General features: G+C 40.6%; 1 protein-coding gene across 1 annotated transcript in view; it reads left to right on the top strand.

Moving 5' to 3' along the window:
* The window catches only part of FBP1 (fructose-bisphosphatase 1), a 31,235-nt gene extending 23,547 nt beyond the window's left edge, over positions 1-7,688 (top strand). Inside the window, exons 4-7 of the mRNA XM_005684138.3 lie at positions 1,382-1,522; positions 4,527-4,664; positions 5,667-5,786; positions 7,360-7,688. Of these exons, the coding sequence (XP_005684195.1) occupies positions 1,382-1,522; positions 4,527-4,664; positions 5,667-5,786; positions 7,360-7,551 (591 nt within the window). The 3' untranslated portion in view covers positions 7,552-7,688. The remainder of the gene's footprint in view (positions 1-1,381; positions 1,523-4,526; positions 4,665-5,666; positions 5,787-7,359) is intronic.

Here is a 19,947-nt window from a genome sequence, read left to right as displayed (position 1 = left end):
CTACCCTGTGAATACAGACCAAACTAAATCAAATAACTTGGCCCAAGCCAACCAGCCAAGAAACCAACCAACCATCTAGATGAAAACTATTAAACACAAAGCTTGGAGATACGAGAAAAAAAAAGGAAAGAGGTGATTTTTTGTGACTCTTCCTTTTACATGAGTAGTTCTTAAGCTTCAGTGCGAGAGTCACCTATGGTGCATGGTAAAATGCGGATTCCCAGGGCCCGCTTTAGAAAATCTGACTTAGTAAAGGTCACAGGCCCAGAATTGCATTTTAAATAAACATCTCAAGTGATTCTGAGGTACATGGACTCTGGGTCACACATTCAAAAGTTATAGGAAAAATTACCAGGAATGTGTTTGCTGAGGTGACCTCCATCTCCAGTATCATGATGTGAGTTCCCTTATTTATTCTCAGGCCCTAGAATCTGTGGTTGGGGAAGGAATAAATGAAATTGGCAGAAACTGCTCATTTTCATTTCTGTTTAAATTCAAGTAGAGAGTTTTCAAGCAGAAAGATTTGTTTGAGGCTGTTTTGAGGACCATAAAGGCCAGTTGTTAAGAAGATAATTATTAGTGGCTACTGCTTAGGAGCCATGCCCTTAAGTTGTTCCCTTCCTTAGTATTAGGGAACAAACTGAGGCATTGACCCAGTGGGCTGTGTTTTTAATGAAAAACAAAGGAGGTTAGAGTAGATGTGATGTTCTAAGTGTAAGTATTGTTTTGTTAAATTTTTGTACTTGTATTGGTACTGGTTTGTGATATAAAATGTATTTTTTACTGTGAGTCATGGTTAAAAACATGGAGAGCATTGTTCTGCATGGTAATGGCCCTGGAGAGATAGTGTCTGTATTTCTGAGAATTTCTTTGTGTGACTATGGAGCATGTTGCTCACTGGAGTATGTGCCACAACTGGCAGGAGCTCAGGAAATTGATTTCCTCGCCAGACTGGTAGCCGTGCAGCCCAGTTTTAATTTGTTTAAATAAAGATAGAGTAGGCAAGGGAAAGACATTGATGCCTGTAATAAGATTAAATTAGTGGGCGCTGGCATGGAGGCATGCTCTTTTTTTGAGAGTGATAATGGAGAAATGGGGAATATCAAATTAGTAAGATTGAAGGAGGACTCAGATTGGAACGATGGATCCAGATGCAGGAAATTTGGGTTTTGGTTGGAAGGTCGCTGTGGTAATATAATCAGGATATGACTGGTGTGTGGAGGAAGTGCTCCTCCGTGCCCCCGCCCACCCCCCATCCAGGAAGATGCCCTATTTCATTAGGAGAGCACCTTGATAATGCATCTTGCTAAGGGAGGAACTGCAAAAAGAACCACAAAACAGAACAAAACAAGAATGTGTTTTGTTTTCTTTCTTGTCCTAGATTTCGAAAGACGACCCTTCTGAGAAGGACGCTCTGCAGCCAGGCCGGAACCTAGTGGCTGCTGGCTATGCGCTCTATGGCAGTGCCACCATGTTGGTCCTGGCCATGGTGAATGGAGTCAACTGCTTCATGCTGGACCCGGTGAGAGATCCCAGAGTGGGGGGCGAAGTTAGGTGCTTGGCTGGTGGCTGTGAGTGTCTGTTGTGTGTGTGGCAGTGGGAGTCAGTTCCTAAAGGTGGAAGATGAGGCCCATGGAGGGACAGAGATGATGAGGTGGGGAAGCAGGGTAGAGAGATGGATGGACCATATGTGTACATCTGAGGTGACAAATGGTGTCTGTCCAGAGCACAAGAGGGAGTCTCGGTTTCACAATGAATTCTTTAGGGTGGACATTACTGAGCTGACTCAGATGCCTGCTGGGCTGGGCAGGCCACACAAATGAGTGGAGTGTGCTGGGGCAGGATGGCGGGTGCTGTGATGGGCAGTGGGGGGTGGCAGGGAACTGGGGAGGTACAGTGGTGGTTACTCCTTGGGAATAGCGGCTCACTCTTCCACGGCTTCCAGTGTTTCAAGAATCACTGGATTTTTAGAAAATGTTAGGCTTCTGGATGTGTAAAACACTGTGCTAGCCAACTAAAGCACGTTTATAGACCAGATGGGGCCCATAGATGGTCTGTTTGCCACCCACTCTCTCCATTACCAGTTTATTTTCCTGAGGTGAATGGGTGTCCCAGCTGAAGCAGTAGACTGCCTCATTTCTTCAAAATTAGCTCCCAGATTCATTTGATGTGCATTGCAACATCAAATGAAATGCAAGCTTCAGTGCATGCAAACCTTCAGTGAACCCTTGTGGTTTTGAAAGACTTTGATGAGCTCGAGGAAGTGGAAATAAGGAAATGAAGATAATTTCTTAGTCTACCTTATAGAGGAAACTCCCTCATGAAGAGGAGCCCAAGGTGTCATGAAAAATATTCATTAGCAATTTTAATTTGAGGATAATTTCTTCCATATGTCTATTAATTAAGGTTGTTTATTTACTCTGTTAGATGACAGTTTTAACAGAGCAGATAAACCAGGCAAAGAACTCTCTTTAAACACTTTGCCCAATTAAACCCACCTTTGATATGGACTCCATAGAATCATCTTCAGTAGGTATGCCTTTGGTCAAGTGTCCCAAGGGAAAAAGAATTGCGTTTGTAAATAACCTTTCAGTTTTAGAAATGTCCTCAGATAACATTTAATGAAGCACTTTATTTATTTGGTGCATTTTGCTGACAAACTGAACACTAGGTACCATTACCTACTGGAATCCTATGAGGAGCAGGCTGCTGGTGGGGGGGCCTCAGGGTGTGTGGGTGGCAGGTCGTAGAAATTGGAACGCAGGCTGCCTTTGTCCTCTGTACTGTTGCACAACTGGACTTTGGCTCCTTGGTATACTGGTACTTAACAAATAAACAAAGGTAGGGAAATGGCACTAGTTCAAGCCTCCAAAGGACGTTATTTCAGGGGAAAACAGTGGCAGACCCAGAGCAAAGTTCACACTGACCCCAGGGATTGGTTTCCGAAATCACTGATGTTTGTGAATTTATCCTCTTGCTGGGCATTTACCTCTTCCCCAGACATTCTTCTGGTGACTTCTCTATTACCTTTGACTGATGGAAACATTAAATCTCTTCTTGTTTCAAGATTGCAGATGTTCTGTCCGGGAGTAAGTTTCTGTGTGTTTCATAGTCTCTTGCTGTCCTCATGCCTAGTGGGCACTCAGTGTTTGGAAGAACTGTGCAGGCTGGCTGCCCTCCTTCCTGCTGGGTGCCCTCCCCATTGCTGACAAAGCCTCTGTTCCCCATGCCTGCGGAGTGGGGGTTGGGGGCGGGGCGAGCCTCTAATCATTTCATTTTGGCTGACAGTTTCTGCTAAAAAGACTGCAACAGCTTTATGTGCCTCTCTAGCAAGCTTTAAAATAAGAAAGGCTTTTCAGTCTCTTTTCTTCATGTACAAGAGACTCACCCCTCCATGGGTAGGATGCTTTGGCCAGGTACCAGGGTGAGGTGCCTGTGAAGCACGGCGTCATGAGCACTTGTGCAGTGGCTTCATTTTCTAGACTTTCACCAAAAAACTCATAAAGGAGGGAAAAAAAAAAAAAAAAGAAATCACCCACAATGGTACCTTTCAGTGACCACTGTTAATTCTCATCTCTTTTCTCTCCCTACACTCCTCTCTCCCCCCGTCCCTTCCTCTCTAGTTCCAATGTGCTCCATATTGGCAGGAACCAAGCTTTGCTATGGGAATAAGTGGCTAGGGAGAGATGTGTCCATGGGAGGGCCTCCCTTCTTAATTTGCCTGTCTCTGGAGCAACTTCCTTCTCAGATGGGTAGAGCCTCAATCACTCTCTTATCAGGGACATGGAGAAGCCCCAAACAGTCCAGAGCTCCAGTAGTGATGTGAGACTGTTTTCCCAAATTCAAATCTCCCAAATGGCAACCCACTCCAGTATTCTTGCTTGGAGAACCCTATGGACAGAGGAGCCTGGCAGGCTACAGTCCACAGAATCTCAGTCAGTTGACTGAATCTCAGTCAGTTGACTGAAGCAACTTCACATTAACATTGAAGAATCTAAGCCCTCAAGGCGTTGTCTTAGTGCTGGGACTTTGCGTAAGCTTGAGTTCCGAGAAATAGTCTTCAGATCAGTGAGCAAAGGCATTGGAAGTTATACATGTGGTAAACTCAGGGTACTTGGGGAAAATGACATCAAGTCAGAAACAAAAACCGGAAAGTGAAGATAAGAGCAGCCATGAACACTGGGTGCCCATCTCTTCTCCTGATATCCTAGCTCTAGTCTCATCTTTTTCTTTTTTTCCCAAAGGCACACCTGTCCCAGGCCAGGGATTTCTCTTGCTGGTAAATCATTTCACAACATACACAAATATGGAAGCGTTATGTTGTATACCTGAGACTAACATAATCTTATGTCAATTACACTTCAGTTGAAAAAACAAAATCCAAGCTCTTTGTACTGAAGCATGTACTGAAGCACAGGCGTGACCTCAGGCCTTGAGCCCCCCATTCCCCCAACCTGATCTGTGACCCTCTACTGTAAGCCTGGAGGAGACATCTTCACCTCTTCACTTTCCTTTCTGTTTCACAGGCCATTGGAGAGTTCATTTTGGTGGACAGGGATGTGAAGATCAAAAAGAAAGGGAGCATCTACAGCCTCAATGAGGGCTATGCGAAGGACTTTGATCCTGCCCTCACCGAATATGTCCAGAGGAAGAAGTTCCCCCCAGTAAGTGAGGAGATGGTCCCTGAGCTTTCAGAAATGTGTTGATTCATGATTTACCCTGGAGAGGAAAGGTGGGGGATGGGGTGGAAGTAAGTGGACTCCACTGTGCACTGACCCCTATGGTTAAGTTCCCACTCAGGTACTGGGGACTGGAAACCCCGTCCTGGGACACCACCCATTTGTCACTTTCTCTTGACCGAAGAAAATCAGGATGATCATGTCAGCCAGGTGAATGACGTTGTGGCAATAAAACACGTTCACTTCTGGGGTCCGTGATCTCAGTTGGTACAAACGTGATTCTTGCACCCCAGGCCCCAGCCCCGCAGCACTGGATGGATTTCTGTGTCATCTCTAGATTAAGCATCTATTGTGGTAGCTCTCTGAAGAGGTTACAAATCACTGAAAACGAAGAGAAGAAATGGCTGGTCCTATGTGGGAAAATCCAATTTTGTCCTATTCTAGCTTGACACCACTAGAGGCTGCTGTGTTCTGTGGACAAAGCCCAAATGCTATTAGTATGGCACTTGGGGCCCTTGGAGCTGACTTCCAGGCTCTCTCTCCAGCTTTATCATCTCTCCTTCCACCTCTCCCTAGAGATGCCTTCTGCCCCAGCGGCACCAGGCTTCTCCCCGGGCCCAAGGCAGACAGCTTCTCCTTTGCCTGAGCAGTTCCTGCTCCTGTGAGATGCAAACCTCACCCTTGTCCCTGCTGCTCAGCTCCACAGAATCCTTCTTCCTGCCAGATCCTGCTAAATGCCTGCCCCACCCCAGAGCCCGAATCTGCCCCATTCTCCTCAGGGGCCTCCTTGGGTAAGCTGAGCTACTATGAGATGTAAGAGGCTGTCTCCATTATTCCCATTTTCTGCTTCTTGGGAACAGATTTTCATCACTAAATACACACCTCAAAAAAGGTGCTCTGTTTGATTGCTGAATCGAATAAGCATAGAGGACAGAAAGAAAACTCTCTTTTCTATAACCCTAATTATTGCTGGTCTTCACCTTATAGGACAACTCAGCCCCCTATGGCTCCAGGTATGTGGGCTCCATGGTAGCTGATGTACACCGCACCCTAGTCTATGGAGGGATCTTTATGTATCCAGCTAACAAGAAAAGCCCCAGTGGAAAGGTAAATAAATCCCCGAAGAGTGGTGGAGCAGCAGTCGATTTCATTTGCAGCCCAGGGGATTTGACTGAGGAAGAAAGAAGGATCACGGAAGCTGTTATGCTCTGCAGTAGGTTGCAAAGGATGTATATGGCATATTCTTTTCTAGATTAAAGGCTGTCCTGGTTAATGTCAGGTGGTATCAGGTAAAAATGATCTCTCGAGAGCCCTTCTGTTGCTAAAGATAAGTAAAGATGTTATGGTCGGAGGGGACTGAAAGTGCTTAATGCTTCCAGTGGGTATGTGGTTTGGCTTGGACAAAATGAATTCCATTCATAAAGTGAAATGAAACAGTCCAACCTCATTACCAAGGCAGCAAATCACATATGTATCCCACACAGAGGTTTTCTTTGATTGCTTTTTCAAAAGGCAAAAAATTGAAATAACTTAGTGAGCTGACATTTGCTGCTTGGAAAATGATACCTTTCTATGGAAGGAAAGAATCTCTGGGGACACCTAGAGCTTTCAGGTGAGCTGTTACTGATGCATTGGTCTCATGCCTACAGGCTTCCTGGAAGCCATGGGATGGGCTGTGCTTGCTCATGCTAATGAAAGGATGCCCCACTTTTCTCCTACACAGAGGGTCAGTGTTTGCTTCTCAAGGAGTGTCCTTTTGTCCCCCCCCCTTTTTTTAATATGAGAGAAGGAACAACGATCCCCATCAGATAGTTATAAATTGATGTATTTCAGATATGATCAGATCTCTGTTTATGGCATGTGGTGTCCAGTTCACCAAGGATGTTCTTATTTACTTAAAACACCACTCTTATCATAGCCCCCTGTGACATCCCAACCTATGTGATTAGCCTGCTTTATAGCACTTTTCTCTAATGCCTCAAAAAATTGTTCCTTTATGTAAATATTGGGGTTCCTCCCCCCTTTTTATTTTCAGCTTTGGAGATCTGACCCTAACACCTGTATGGAAATAGAGTCAGGAAACACCTGCAAAAAGCTGTCTACTCAGTAGGCAGACTGCATGAAAATGCATACAATAAAAAAGTTAGTATTTAAAAGTAAATGCCAAGATGTATAGCATACTAAATCCCAACCCTCGAGCCTTAGGAGAATTGTAAAAGGAATGTGTACAGAGTTGCAAACAATATTATACTGTTTGGAGGAGCCTGTCTGCTTTCCAGATGTCTGCAGCCAGACACTGCCATGGACTTTAAATGCTTTTAGAATAGGCAAAGGTCCATCCAAAACACACAGAATCACTCATTAGGTCCAGTCTCTGGGCTATAAAGAGAAGGGAACCATCGGTTCTGCCAAAATGTCATTCAGTCCTGAGTCCAGGTGGTCTGCCTCACATGCATCAGGCAATCTATTGCTGGCTCTTGATGGATGGCTTAACTTAACCAAATGATTAAATTAACCATTCAGTCTTAACACACAACCTCATGGTGGATCTTTTACAACCTCATGGAAGGTAAGGGAAAGTATCAGTTACCTTGGATCGGCTCTGCACTACTTTGCTATGGAACAAGTCTCTTTTCTGTGTAATATGTTCTGGTGTGAGGATGCTGCTCTTGTTTTCCAGCTGAGACTACTGTATGAGTGTAACCCCATGGCCTATGTCATAGAGAAGGCAGGAGGAATGGCTACCACTGGGAAGGAAGCTGTGCTGGACATTGTTCCCACTGACATCCATCAGAAGGTGCCCATCATCTTGGGATCTCCTGAAGATGTGACTGAGTTCCTGGAGATATATAAGAAGTACACTGCTAAATGAAGTGTGGGCCTTGCCCGCACCAAATGGAATTGCCTTTTATCTGGACCTTTTATCTCACATAGTGTTACCACATTCTGACTGTTCACCATACATTCCTAGTCATAGAAATAAAAAGTATGGCTCTTTTCACCATCAAATGCTGTGTAATGCACTACTTAACCAAAATGCTAAATCAGTAATGCTACAGGGTCAAAATATATTCTGAATGGATAGAGAAGAAATAAACATATTCGTCCTTTTTCTTAAAAAAAAAATCTTCATTGTTTTGTGCCAAATAATAGTAATAATGTTAGCTAATGCCTATAACATTAGATAATTCATTTAATCTTCACAATGACTTTATGAATTAGGTACTGTGAATAACCCATTTCACAGATTATGAGATAGAGGACTGAGTAAAGTGAAGTGAAGGTTGCTCAGTCATGTCTGACTCTGTGACCCCATGGACTATACAGTCCATGGAAATCTCCGGGTCAGAATACTGGAGTGGGTAGCCTTTCCCGTCTCCAGGGGATCTTCCTAATCCAGGGATTGACCCAGGTCTCCTGCATTACAGGTAGATTCTTTACCAGCTGAGCCACAAGGGAAGCCCAAGAAAACTGGAGTGGGTAACTTATCCCTTCTCCAGCAGATCTTCCTGACCCAGGAATCAAACTGGTGTCTCTTACATTGCAGGTGGATTCTTTACGAACTGAGCTATCAGGGAAGCCCAGAGGATCGATAGATGAGGTCATCTGCTCAAGGTCTCTAGCCAGCAAGCAACTGAGCTGGGTTATGAACCCAAGCAATCTGGACATTGAACTCAGAGTTACCACATCAGTTCTCCTATGTGTTCTTTTCTGGGTGTGCAGAACAAACCCAAGTAAGGTTGTTTCAGCCCTCCTTGGAACTGGAGAATTGATAAGTTAGTGGTGGTACCTAATGAGATCTAGGACCTCTTGGCCTCCTGAATCTGGGTGTAACCATCCAAGTCACAAATGAAGGTTTATGTTATTACTCAGTGATAAGTTTTCTATAAAAATGTAACACTTCATTGAATTAACATATGTAATAATTCATAAGGTTTAATTCCATAAACAAAAGGATTCATCATAAAAAGATTTAAAGAAATACAATTTGTTGCAAACAATTATGTTTCTGTTAGGCTTTCCATAAAAATAGTTTCTCCCTTAGCAGACCTTGGTTCTTTTTGGACTAGAATTCCAAGATTATAGCATGTTATACCACATGTTAAGAAATATCTGGACTTTCTTAAGCTCCACATTTATTAAGATTTTGCCAATGGAATGTAGGTGGAAATAATGCATATTAATTCTATTTTGAAAACCCAATGAATAATTTTTCATCCATTCTTTTACTTCCATGCATTAAACGTCATGTGTTTCAATGACAGTATGACAACGACAGGACAAAAGTCTGAGTGCCTGAGCCACTGTTCTGTCAGAACAGTGTCTTTTCCCATGAGTCAGTTCTTCGCATCAGGTGGCCAAAGTATTGGAGTTTCAGCTTCAGCATCAGTCCTTCCAATGGATATTCAGGACTGATTTCCTTTAGGATTGACTGGTTGGATCTCCTTGTAGTCCAAGGGACTTTCAAGAGACTTCTCCAACACCACAGTTCAAAAGCAATTCTTTGGTGCTCAGCTTTCTTTATAGTCCAACTCACATCCGTACATGACTACTCAAAAAACCATAGCTTTGACTAGATTGACCTTTGTTGGCAAAATAACATCTCTGCTTTTTAATATGCTGTCTAGGTTGGTCATAACTTTTCTTCCAAGGAGCAAACGTCTTTTCATTTCATGGCTGCGGTCACCATCTGCAGTGATTTTGGAGCCCAAGAAAATAAAGTCTGCCACTGTTTCCATATCTATTTGCCATGAGTGATGGGACTGGATGCCTTCATCTTAGTTTTTTGAATGTTGAGTTTTAAGCCAGCTTTTTCACTGTCCTCTTTCACTTTCATCAAAAGGCTCTTTAGTTCTTCTTCGCTTTCTGCCATAAGGATGGTGTCATCTGTGTACCAGAGGTTATTGATATTTCTCTCTGCAATCCTGATTCCAGCTGGTGCTTCATCCAGTCTAGCATTTTGCGTGATGTACTCCGCATAGAAGTTAAATAAGCAAGATGACAATATACAGTTTTGACATATCCCTTTCCCAGTTTGGAACAAGTCTGTTGTTCCATGTCCAGTTCTAACTGTTGCTTCTTGACCTACATACAGATTTCTCAGGAGGCATGTAAAGTTTACTAGTGAATTCTACCAAAAATTTAAGGAAAAAATAATACCAAGTCTTTGCAATCTTTCAGAGAATAGAAGATGAGGAAATGCTTCCTAACTCATTCAATGAGGACAACATTCCTCTAGTACTAAAATCAGGCAAAAACATTTACAAGAAAAGAAAACTATATACCCATACCTCCTGTAAACAAAGATGCAAAAATTCTTTTTATTTTTATATTTGCAGCATTCTCATTTTTAATTTTTTATAATTTTTAATTTTTAAAAATTTATTTTAATTGGAGGCTAATTACAATGCTGTAGTGGTTTTTGCCATACATTGACATGAATCAGCCATTGGTGTACATGTGTTCCCCATCATGAACCCCCCTCCCACCTCCCTCCCCATTCCATTCCTCCAGGTCATCCCAGTGTGCCAGCATTGAGCACCCTGTCTCGTGCATCAAACCTGGACTGGCGATCTGTTTCACATATAATATACATGTTTCAATGCTATTCTCTCAAATCATCCCACCCTCGCCTTCTCCCACAGAGTCCAAAAGACTCTTCTATACATCTGTGTCTTTTTTGTTGTCTTGCATATAGGGTTATCATTACCATCTTTCTAAATTCCATATATATGTGTTAGTATACTGTATTGGTGTCTCTCTTTCTGACTTCACTCTGTATAATAGGCTCCGATTTAATCCACTGAATTAGAACTGATTCAAATATATTCTTTTTAATGACTGAGTATTATGCCATTGTGAATATGTACCACAGCTTTCTTAGCCATCTGTCTGCCGATGGACATCTAGGTTGCTTGCACATCCTGGCTATTATAAACAGTGCCGTGATGAACATTGGGGTACACGTGTCTCTTTCAATTCTGGTTTCCTCAGTGTGTATGCCCAACAGTGGGATTGCTAGATCACGTGGCAATTCTATTTCCAGTTTTTTAAGGGATCTCCACACTGTTCTCCATAGTGGCTGTACTAGTTTGCATTCCCACAAACAGTGTAAGAGGGTTCCCTTTTCTCCATACCCTCTCAAGCATTTATAGTTTGTAGACTTTTGGATTTCTGTCTTTTATTGAGCCCATCTTTGCATGAAATGTCCCCTTGGTATCTAATTTTCTTTTTTCTTTTTTTTTTTCTTTTTTTAGTTTAAAGCATATTGATATGTTTTTATTTATTTATTTATTTTTATTTTATATATATTTTTATTTTACTTTACAATACTGTATTGGTTTTTCCAAACATCAACATGAATCCACCACGGGTGTACATGTGTTCCCAATCCTGAACCCTCCTCCCACCTCCCTCTCCATACCATCTCTCTGGGTCATCCCAGTGCACCAGCCCCAAGCATCCTGTATCCTGCATCGAACCTAGACTGGCGATTTGTTTCTTATATGATAGTATACATGTTTCAATGCCATTCTCCCAAATCATCCCACTCTCTCCCTCTCCCACAGAGTCCAAAAGACTGTTCTATACATCTGTGTCTCTTTTGCTGTCTCACATACAGGATTATCGTTACCATCTTTCTAAATTCCATATATATGTGTTAGTATACTGTATTGGTGTTTTTCTTTCTGGCTTATTTCACTCTATATAATAGGCTCCAGTTTCATCCACTTCGTTAGAACTGATTCAAATGTATTCTTTTTAATGGCTGAGTAATACTCCATTGTGCATATGTACCACAGCTTTCTTATCCATTCATCTGCTGATGGACATCTAGGTTGCTTCCATGTCCTGGCTACTATAAACAGTGCTGTGATGAACATTGGGGTACACGTGTTTCTTTCAATTCTGCTTTCCTCGGTGTGTATGCCCAGCAGTGGGATTGCTGGGTGATAAGGGAGTTCTATTTCCAGTTTTTTAAGGAATCTCCACAGTGTTCTCTATAGTGGCTGTACTAGTTGAAGAGATCTCTAGTCTTTCCCGTTCTGTTGTTTTCCTCTATTTCTTTGCATTGATCACCGAGGAAGGCTTTCTTATCTCTTCTTGCTATTCTTTGGAACTCTGCATTCAGATGCTTATATCTTTCCTTTCCTCCTTTGCTTTTCACTTCTCTTCTTTTCACAGCTATTTGTAAGGCCTCCCAGACAGACATTTTGCTTTTTTGCATTTCTTTTCCATGGGGATGGTCTTGATCCCTGTCCTGGTACAATGTTACGAACCTCATTCCATAGTTCATCAGGCACACTATCTATCAGATCTAGTCCCTTAAATCTATTTCTCCCTTCACTGTATAATCATAAGGGATTTGATTTAGGTCATACATGAATGGTCTAATGTTTTTCCCTACTTTCTTCAATTTAAGTCTGAATTTGGCAATGAGGAACTCATGATCTGAGCCACAGTCAGCTCCCAGTCTTGTTTTTGCTGACTGTATAGAGCTTCTCCATTTTTGGCTGCAAAGAATATAATCAATCTGATTTCAGTGTTGACCACCTGGTGATGTCCATGTGTAGAGTCTTCTCTTGTGTTGTTAGAAGAGGGTGTTTGCTTTGACCAGTGCATTCTCTTGGCAAAGCTCTATTAGCCTTTGCCCTGCTTCATCCTGTATTCTAAGGCCAAATTTGCCTGTTACTCCAGGTGTTTCTTGACTTCCTACTTTTGCATTCCAGTCCGTTATAATGAAAAGGACATCTTTTTTGGGAGTTAGTTCTAAAAGGTCTTGTATGTCTTCATAAAACCGTTCAACTTCAGCTTTTTCAGCATTACTGGTTGGGGCATAGACTTGGATAACTGTGATATTGAATGGTTTGCCTTGGAGACGAACAGAGATCATTCTGTCATTTTTGAGATTGCATCCAAGTACTGCATTTTGGACTCTTTTGTTGACCATGATGGCTACTCCATTTCTTCTATCTTACTACTGCCTGCAGTAGTACATATAATGGCCATCTGAGTTAAATTCACCCATTCCAGTCCATTTTAGTTTGCTGATTCCTAGATAAAGGACAGAAATGGTATGGACCTAACAGAAGGAGAAGATATTAAGAAGAGGTGGCAAGAATACACAGAAGAACTGTACAAAAAAGATCTTCACGACCCAGATAATCATGATGGTCTGATCACCCACCTAGAGCCAGACATCATGGAATGTGAAGTCAAGTGGGCTTTAGAAAGCATCACTATGAACAAAGCTAGTGGAGGTGATGGAATTCCAGTGGAGCTGTTTCAAATCCTGAAAGCTGATGCTGTGAAAGTGCTGCACTCAATATGCCAGCAAATTTGGAAAACACAGCAGTGGCCACAGGACTGGAAAAGGTCAGTTTTCATTCCAATCCCAAACAAAGGCAATGCCAAAGAATGCTCAAACTGCCACACAACTGCACTCATCTCATGTGCTAGTAAAGTAATGCTCAAAATTCTCCAAGCCAGGCTTCAGCAACACATGAACTGTGAACTTGCAGATGTTCAAGCTGGTTTTAGAAAAGGCAGAGGAACGAGAGATCAAATTGCCAACATCCGCTGGATCATGGAAAAAGCGATAGAGTTCCAGAAAAACATCTATTTCTGCTTTATTGACTATGCCAAAGCCTTTGACTGTGTTGATCACAATAAACTGTGGAAGATTCTGAAAGAGATGGAAATACTAGACCACCTGACCTGTCTCTTGAGAAACCTATATGCAGGTCAGGAAGCAACAGTTAGAACTGGACATGGAACAACAGACTGGTTCCAAGTTGGAAAAGGAGTATGTCAAGGCTGTATATTGTCACCCTGCTTATTTAACTTCTATGTAAAGTCCATCATGAGAAATGCTGGGCTGGAAGAAGCACAAGCTGGAATCAAGATTGCTGGGAAAAATATCAATAACCTCAGATATGCAGTTGACACCACCCTTATGGCAGAAAGTGAAGATGAACTGAAAAGCCTCTTGATGAAAGTGAAAGAGGAGAGTGAAAAAGTTGGCTTAAAGCTCAACATTCAAAAAACGAAGATCATGGCATCTGGTCCCATCACTTCATGGGAAATAGATGGGGAAATGGGAAACAGTGTCAGACTATATTTTTCTGGGCTCCAAAATCACTGCAGATGGTGACTGCCGCCATGAAATTATAAGATGCCTACTCCTTGAAAAGAAAGGTATGACCAACCTAGATAGCATATTGAAAAGCAAAGACATTACTTTGCCAACAAAGGTCCATCTGGTCAAGGCTATGGTTTTTCCAGTGGTCATGTATGGATGTGAGATGGACTGTGAAGAAAGCTGAGTGCTAAAGAATTGATGCTGTTGAACTGTGGTGTTTTAGAAGACTGTTGAGAGTCCCTTGGACTGCAAGGAGATCCAACCAGTCCATCTGAAGGAGATCAGTCCTGGGTGTTCTTTGGAAGGAATGATACTAAAGCTGAAACTCCAGTACTTTGGCCACCTCATGCGAAGAGTTGACTCATTGGAAAAAACTCTGATGCTGGGAGGGATTGGGGGCAGGAGGAGAAGGGGACGACAGAGGATGAGATGGCTGGATGCCATCACCGACTCAATGGACGTGAGTTTGAGTGAACTCTGGGAGTTGGTCATGGACAGGGAGGCCTGGTGTGCTGCAGTTTATGGGGTCGCATAGAGTCAGACACGACTGAGTGACTGAACTGAACTGATCTGAGATTTTTGGATAGCAGCCATTCTGGCTGGTGAGAGATGGTATCTCATTGTGTTCCTGATTTGCATTTCTCTGATAATGAGTGATGTTGAGCATCCTTTCATGTGTTTGTTAGCCATCTTTATGTCTTCTTTGGAGAAATGTTTAGTCTGTTTAGTTCTTTAGTCTTTCTTTAGTTCTTTAGTTTGTTTAGTTCTTTGGCCCATTTTTTGATTAGGTCATTTATTTTTCTGGAATTGAGCTGCAAGTGTTGCTTGTATATTTTTGAGATTAATTCTTTGTTGCTTCATTTACTATTATTTTCTCCCATTCTGAAGGCTGTCTTTTCACCTTGCTTATAGTTTCCTTCTTTGTGCAAAAGCTTTTAAGTTTAATTAGGTCCCAATTGTTTATTTTTGCTTTTATTTCCAATATTCTGGGAGGTGAGTCATAGAGGATCCTGCTATGATATGTTGGAGAGTGTTTTGCCTATGTTTTCCTCTAGGAGTTTTATAGTTTCTGTCTTACATTTAGATCTTTAATCTATTTTGAGTTTATTTTTGTGTATGGTGTTAGAAAGTGTTCTAGTTTCATTCTTTTACAAGTGGTTGACCAGTTTTCCTAGCACCACTTGTTAAAGAGATTGTCTTTTCTCCATTGTATATTCTTGCCTCCTTTGTCAAAGATAAGGTGTCCTCCATAGGTGTGTGGATATATCTCTGGGCTTTCTATTTTGTTCCACTGATCTATATTTCTGTCTTTATGCCAGTACCATACTATCTTGATGACTGTAGCTTTGTAGTATAGCCTGAAGTCAGGCAGGTTGATTCCTCCAGTTCCATTCTTCTTTCTCAAGATTGCTTTGGCTACTCTAGGTTTTTTGTATTTCCATAAAAATTATGAAATTATTTGTTCTAGTTTTGGAAAAATACCATTGGTAACTTGATAGGGATTGCATTGAATCTATAGATTGCTTTGAGTAGTATACTCATTTTCATTATATTGATTCTTCTGATTCATGAACATGGTATATTTGTCCATCTATTTGTGTCCTCTTTGATTTCTTTCAACAGTAATTTATAGTTTTCTATATATAGGTCTTTTGTTTCTTTAGGTAGATATATTCCTAAGTATTTTATTTTTTTCATTGCAATGGTGAATGGAATTGTTTCCTTTATTTCTCTTTCTATTTTCTCATTGTTAGTGTACAGGAATGCAAGGGATTTCTCCGTTAATTTTATATCCTGCAACTTTCCTATATTCATTGATTAGCTCTAGTAATTTTCTGGTGGAGTCTTTAGGGTTTTCTATGTAGAGGATCATGTCATCTGAAAACAGTGAGAGTTTTACTTCTTTTCCAATTTGGATTCCTTTTATTTATTTTTCTTTTCTGATTGTTGTGACTAAAACTTCCAAAACTATGTTGAATAGTAGTGGTGAAAGTGGGCACACTTTTTTTGCTCCTGACTTTAAGGGAAATGCTTTCAATTTTTCACCATCGAGGATAATGTTTGCTGTGGGTTTGTCATATATAGCTTTTATTATGTTGAGGTATGTTCCGTTTATTCCTGCTTTCTGGAGGTTTTTTTTTTTTTATCATAAATGGATGTTGAATTTTGTCAAAGGCTTTCTCTGCATCTATTGAGATAATCATATGGTTTCTATCTTTCAATTTGTTAATGTGGTGTATTACATTGATTGACTTGCAGATATTAAACAATCCTTGCATCCCTGGGATAAAGCCCACTGGATGTATGATCTTTTTAATATTGTTGGATTCTGTTTGCTAGAATTTTGGTAAGGATTTTTGCATCTATGTTCATCAGTGATATTGGCCTGTAGTTTTCTTTTTTTGTGGAATCTTTGTCTGGTTTTGGTATTAGGGTGATGATGGCCTCATAGAATGAGTTTGGAAATTTACCTTCCTCTGCAATTTTCTGGAAGAATTTCAGTAGGATAGGTGTTAGGTCTTCTATAAATTTTTGGTAGAATTCAGCTGTGAAGCTGTCTGGTCCTGGGCTTTTGTTTGCTGGAAGATTTCTGATTACAGTTTTGATTTCTGTACTTGTGATGGGTCTGTTAAGATTTTCTATTTCTTCCTGGTTCAGTTTTGGAAAGTTGTATTTTTCTAAGAATTTATCCATTTCTTCCAAGTTGTCCATTTTATTGGCATATAGTTGCTGATAGTAGTCTCTTATGATCCTTTGGATTTCTGTGTTGTCTGTTGTGATTTCTCCATTTTCATTTCTAGTTTTGTTGATTTGAATTTTCTCCCTTTGTTTCTTGATGAGTCTGGCTAATGGTTTGTCAATTTTATTTATCATCTTAAAGAACCAGGCTTTAGAATTGTTCATTTTTGCTATGATCTCTTTTGTTTCTTTTACATTTATTTCTGCCCCAATTTTTAAGATTTTTTTCCTTCTACTAACCCCTGGGGTTCTTCATTTCTTCTTTTCTAGTTGCTTCATGTGTAGAGTTAGGTTATTTATTTGACCTTTTTCTTGTTTCTTGAAGTAAGCCTGTATTGCTATGAACCTTCCCCTTAGCACTGCTTTTACAGTGTCCCATAGGTTTTGGGTTATTGTGTTTTCATTTTCATTCATTTCTATGCATATTTTGATTTCTTTTTGGATTTCTTCTGTGATTTGTTGGTTATTCAGCAGCGTGTTGTTTACCCTCCATATGCTGGAATTTTTAATAGTTTTTTTTTCCTGTAATTGACACCTAATCTTACTGCATTGTGGTTAGAAAAGATGCTTAGAATAATTTCAATTATTTTTGAATTTACCAAGGCTAGATTTATGGCCCAGGATATGATCTATCCTGGAGAAGGTTCTGTGTGCACTTGAGAAAAAAGTGAAATTTATTGTTTTGGGGTGAAATGTCCTATAGATATCAATTAGGTCTAACTGCTCTGTTGTATCATTTATAGTTTGTGTTTCCTTGTTAATTTTCCATTTAGTTGATCTATCCATTGGTGTGAGTGGGGTATTAAAGTCTCCCACTATTATTGTGTTATTGTTAATTTCCCCTTTCATACTTGTTTTCATTTGCCTTACATATTGCAGTGCTCCTATGATGGGTGCATATATATTTACCATTGTTATGTCTTCTTCTTGGATTGATCCTTTGATCATTATGTAGTGTCCTTCTTTGTCTCTTTTCACAGCCTTTGTTTTAAAGTCTATTTTATCTGATATGAGTATTGCTACTCCTGCTTTCTTTTGGTCTCCATTTGCGTGAAATATCTTTTTCCAGCCCTGTACTTTCAGTCTGTATGTGTCCTTTGTTTTGAGGCAGGTCTCTTGTAGACAGCATATATAGTGGTCTTGTTTTTGTATCCATTCAGCCAGTCTTTGTCTTTTGGTTGGGGCATTCAACCCATTTACATTTAAGGTAATTGTTGATAAGTATGATTCCATTGCCATTTACTTTGTTGTTTGGGGTTCAAGTTTATACACCCTTTCTGTTTTTTTCTTTCTAGAGAAGATCCTTTAGCATTTGTTGAATAGGTGCTTTGGTGGTGCTGAATTCTCTCAGCTTTTCCTTATCTGTAAAACTTTTGATTTCTCCTTCATATTTGAATGAGATCCTTGCTGGGTACAGTAATCTGGGTTGTAGATTTTTCTCTTCTATCACTTTAAGTATGTCCTGCTATTCCCTTCTGGCCTGAAGAGTTTCTATTGAAAGATCAGCTGTTATCCTTATGGGAATCCCCTGGTGTGTTATTTGTTGTTTTTCTATTGCTGCTTTTAATATTTGTTCTTTGTGTTTGATCTTTGTTAATTTGATTAATATGTGTCTTGGGGTGTTTCACCTTGGGTTTATCCTATTTGGGATTCTTTGAGTTTTGGTGTTGGGTGACTATTTCCTTCCCCATTTTAGGGACGTTTTCAACTATTATCTCCTCTTGTATTTTCTCATGGCCTTTCTTTTTGTCTTCTTCTTCTGGGACTCCTATGATTCGAATCTTGGGGCATTTAACATTGTCCCAGAGGTCTCTGAGGTTGTCCTCATTTCTTTTAATTCTTTTTTCCTCTCTGCTTCCTTTATTTCTACCATTCTATCTTCTACTTCAGTTATCATATCTTCTGTCTCCTTTAGTCTACTGTTGTTTCCCCCCAGAGTGTTTTCGATCTCATTTATTGCATTATTCATTATTGATTAAGTCTTTTTAAATTTCTTCTAGGTCCTTGTTAAACATTTCTTGCATGTTCCCAATCCTTGTCTCCAGGCTATTTATCTGTAACTCCCTTTTGTTTTTCAGATTTTGGATCATTTTTACTATTATTATTCTGAATTTTTTTCCAGGTAGACTCCCTATCTCCTCCTCTTTTGTTTGGTTTGGTGGGCATTTATCATGTTCCTTTACCTGCTGAGTATTTCTTTGCCTTTTCATTTTGTTTAGATTGCTGTGTTTGGGATGGCCTTTCTGTATTCTGGAAGTTTGTGTTTCCTCTTTATTGTGGAGGTTCCTCCCTGTAAGTGGAGCTGGATGAGTGGCTTGTCAAGGTTTCCTGGCTAGGGAAGCTTATATCAGTGTTCTGGTGGGTGGAGCTGGATATCTTCTCTCTGGAGTGCAATGAAGTGTCCAGTAGTGAGTTTTGAGATGTCTATGGGTTTGGTGTGACTTTGGGCAGCCTGTATATTGAAGCTCAGGGCTATTTTCCTGCGTTGCTAGAGAATTTGCATGGTATGTCTTGCTCTGGAACTTGTTGGCTCTTGGGTGGTGCTTGGTTTCAGTGTAGGTAAGGAGGCTTTTGGATGAGCTCTTATCAATCAATGTTCCCTGCAGTCAGGAGTTCTCTGGTGTTCTCAGGTTTTGGACTTAAGCCTCCTGCCTCTGGTTTTCAGTCTTACTCTTACAGTAGCCTCAAGACTTCTCCTTCCATACAGGACTGATGATAAAACATCTAGGTTAATGGTGAAAAGATTCTCCACAGTGAGGGACAGCCAGAGAGGTTCACAGAGTTACATGGAAAAGAGAAGAGAGAGGAGGGAGATAGATGTGACCAGAAGGAGAAGAGGGGGAATCAAAAGGGGAGAGAGCAGTCTAGCCAGTAATCAACTCCCTATGTGCTCTCCACAATCTGAAACACTCAGAGAGGTTCACAGAGTTATATAGAGAAGAGAAGAGGGAGGGAGGAGGTAGAGGTGACCAGGAGGAGAAAAGGGGCAGTCAAAAGGAGAGACAGATCTAGACAGTAATCAATTCCCTAAGTGTTCTCCACAGCCCAGGACACACTAAGAGATTCAGAGTTGGGTAGAGAAGAGAAGGGAGAGGGAGGAGATAGAGGTGACCTGGGAGAGAAAAAGGAGAGTCAAAAGGGGGAAAGAGTAATCACACTCCTATATAAAAATGGGTACTGAAGATTGGATCTTAAAGGTACAAAATTGATAACAAATACAAAAAAGCAAAGATTAAAAATCTAGAGTAGAGGGTAGACTCTCAAAAATACAATATTAAAAAAACAAAACAAAATCACAAAAATTATAAAAAATATATATGAAGTTTGCTTTAAAAATAGGATTTTTTTGCAAGGTAATAGTAGGTTATAAAAATGAAAATTAAAGGA

Source organism: Capra hircus, chromosome 8 (genome assembly GCF_001704415.2).
Source record: "Capra hircus breed San Clemente chromosome 8, ASM170441v1, whole genome shotgun sequence".
Classification (NCBI taxonomy): domain Eukaryota; kingdom Metazoa; phylum Chordata; class Mammalia; order Artiodactyla; family Bovidae; genus Capra; species Capra hircus.
This window is presented reverse-complemented; position numbering and strand designations above follow the sequence as displayed.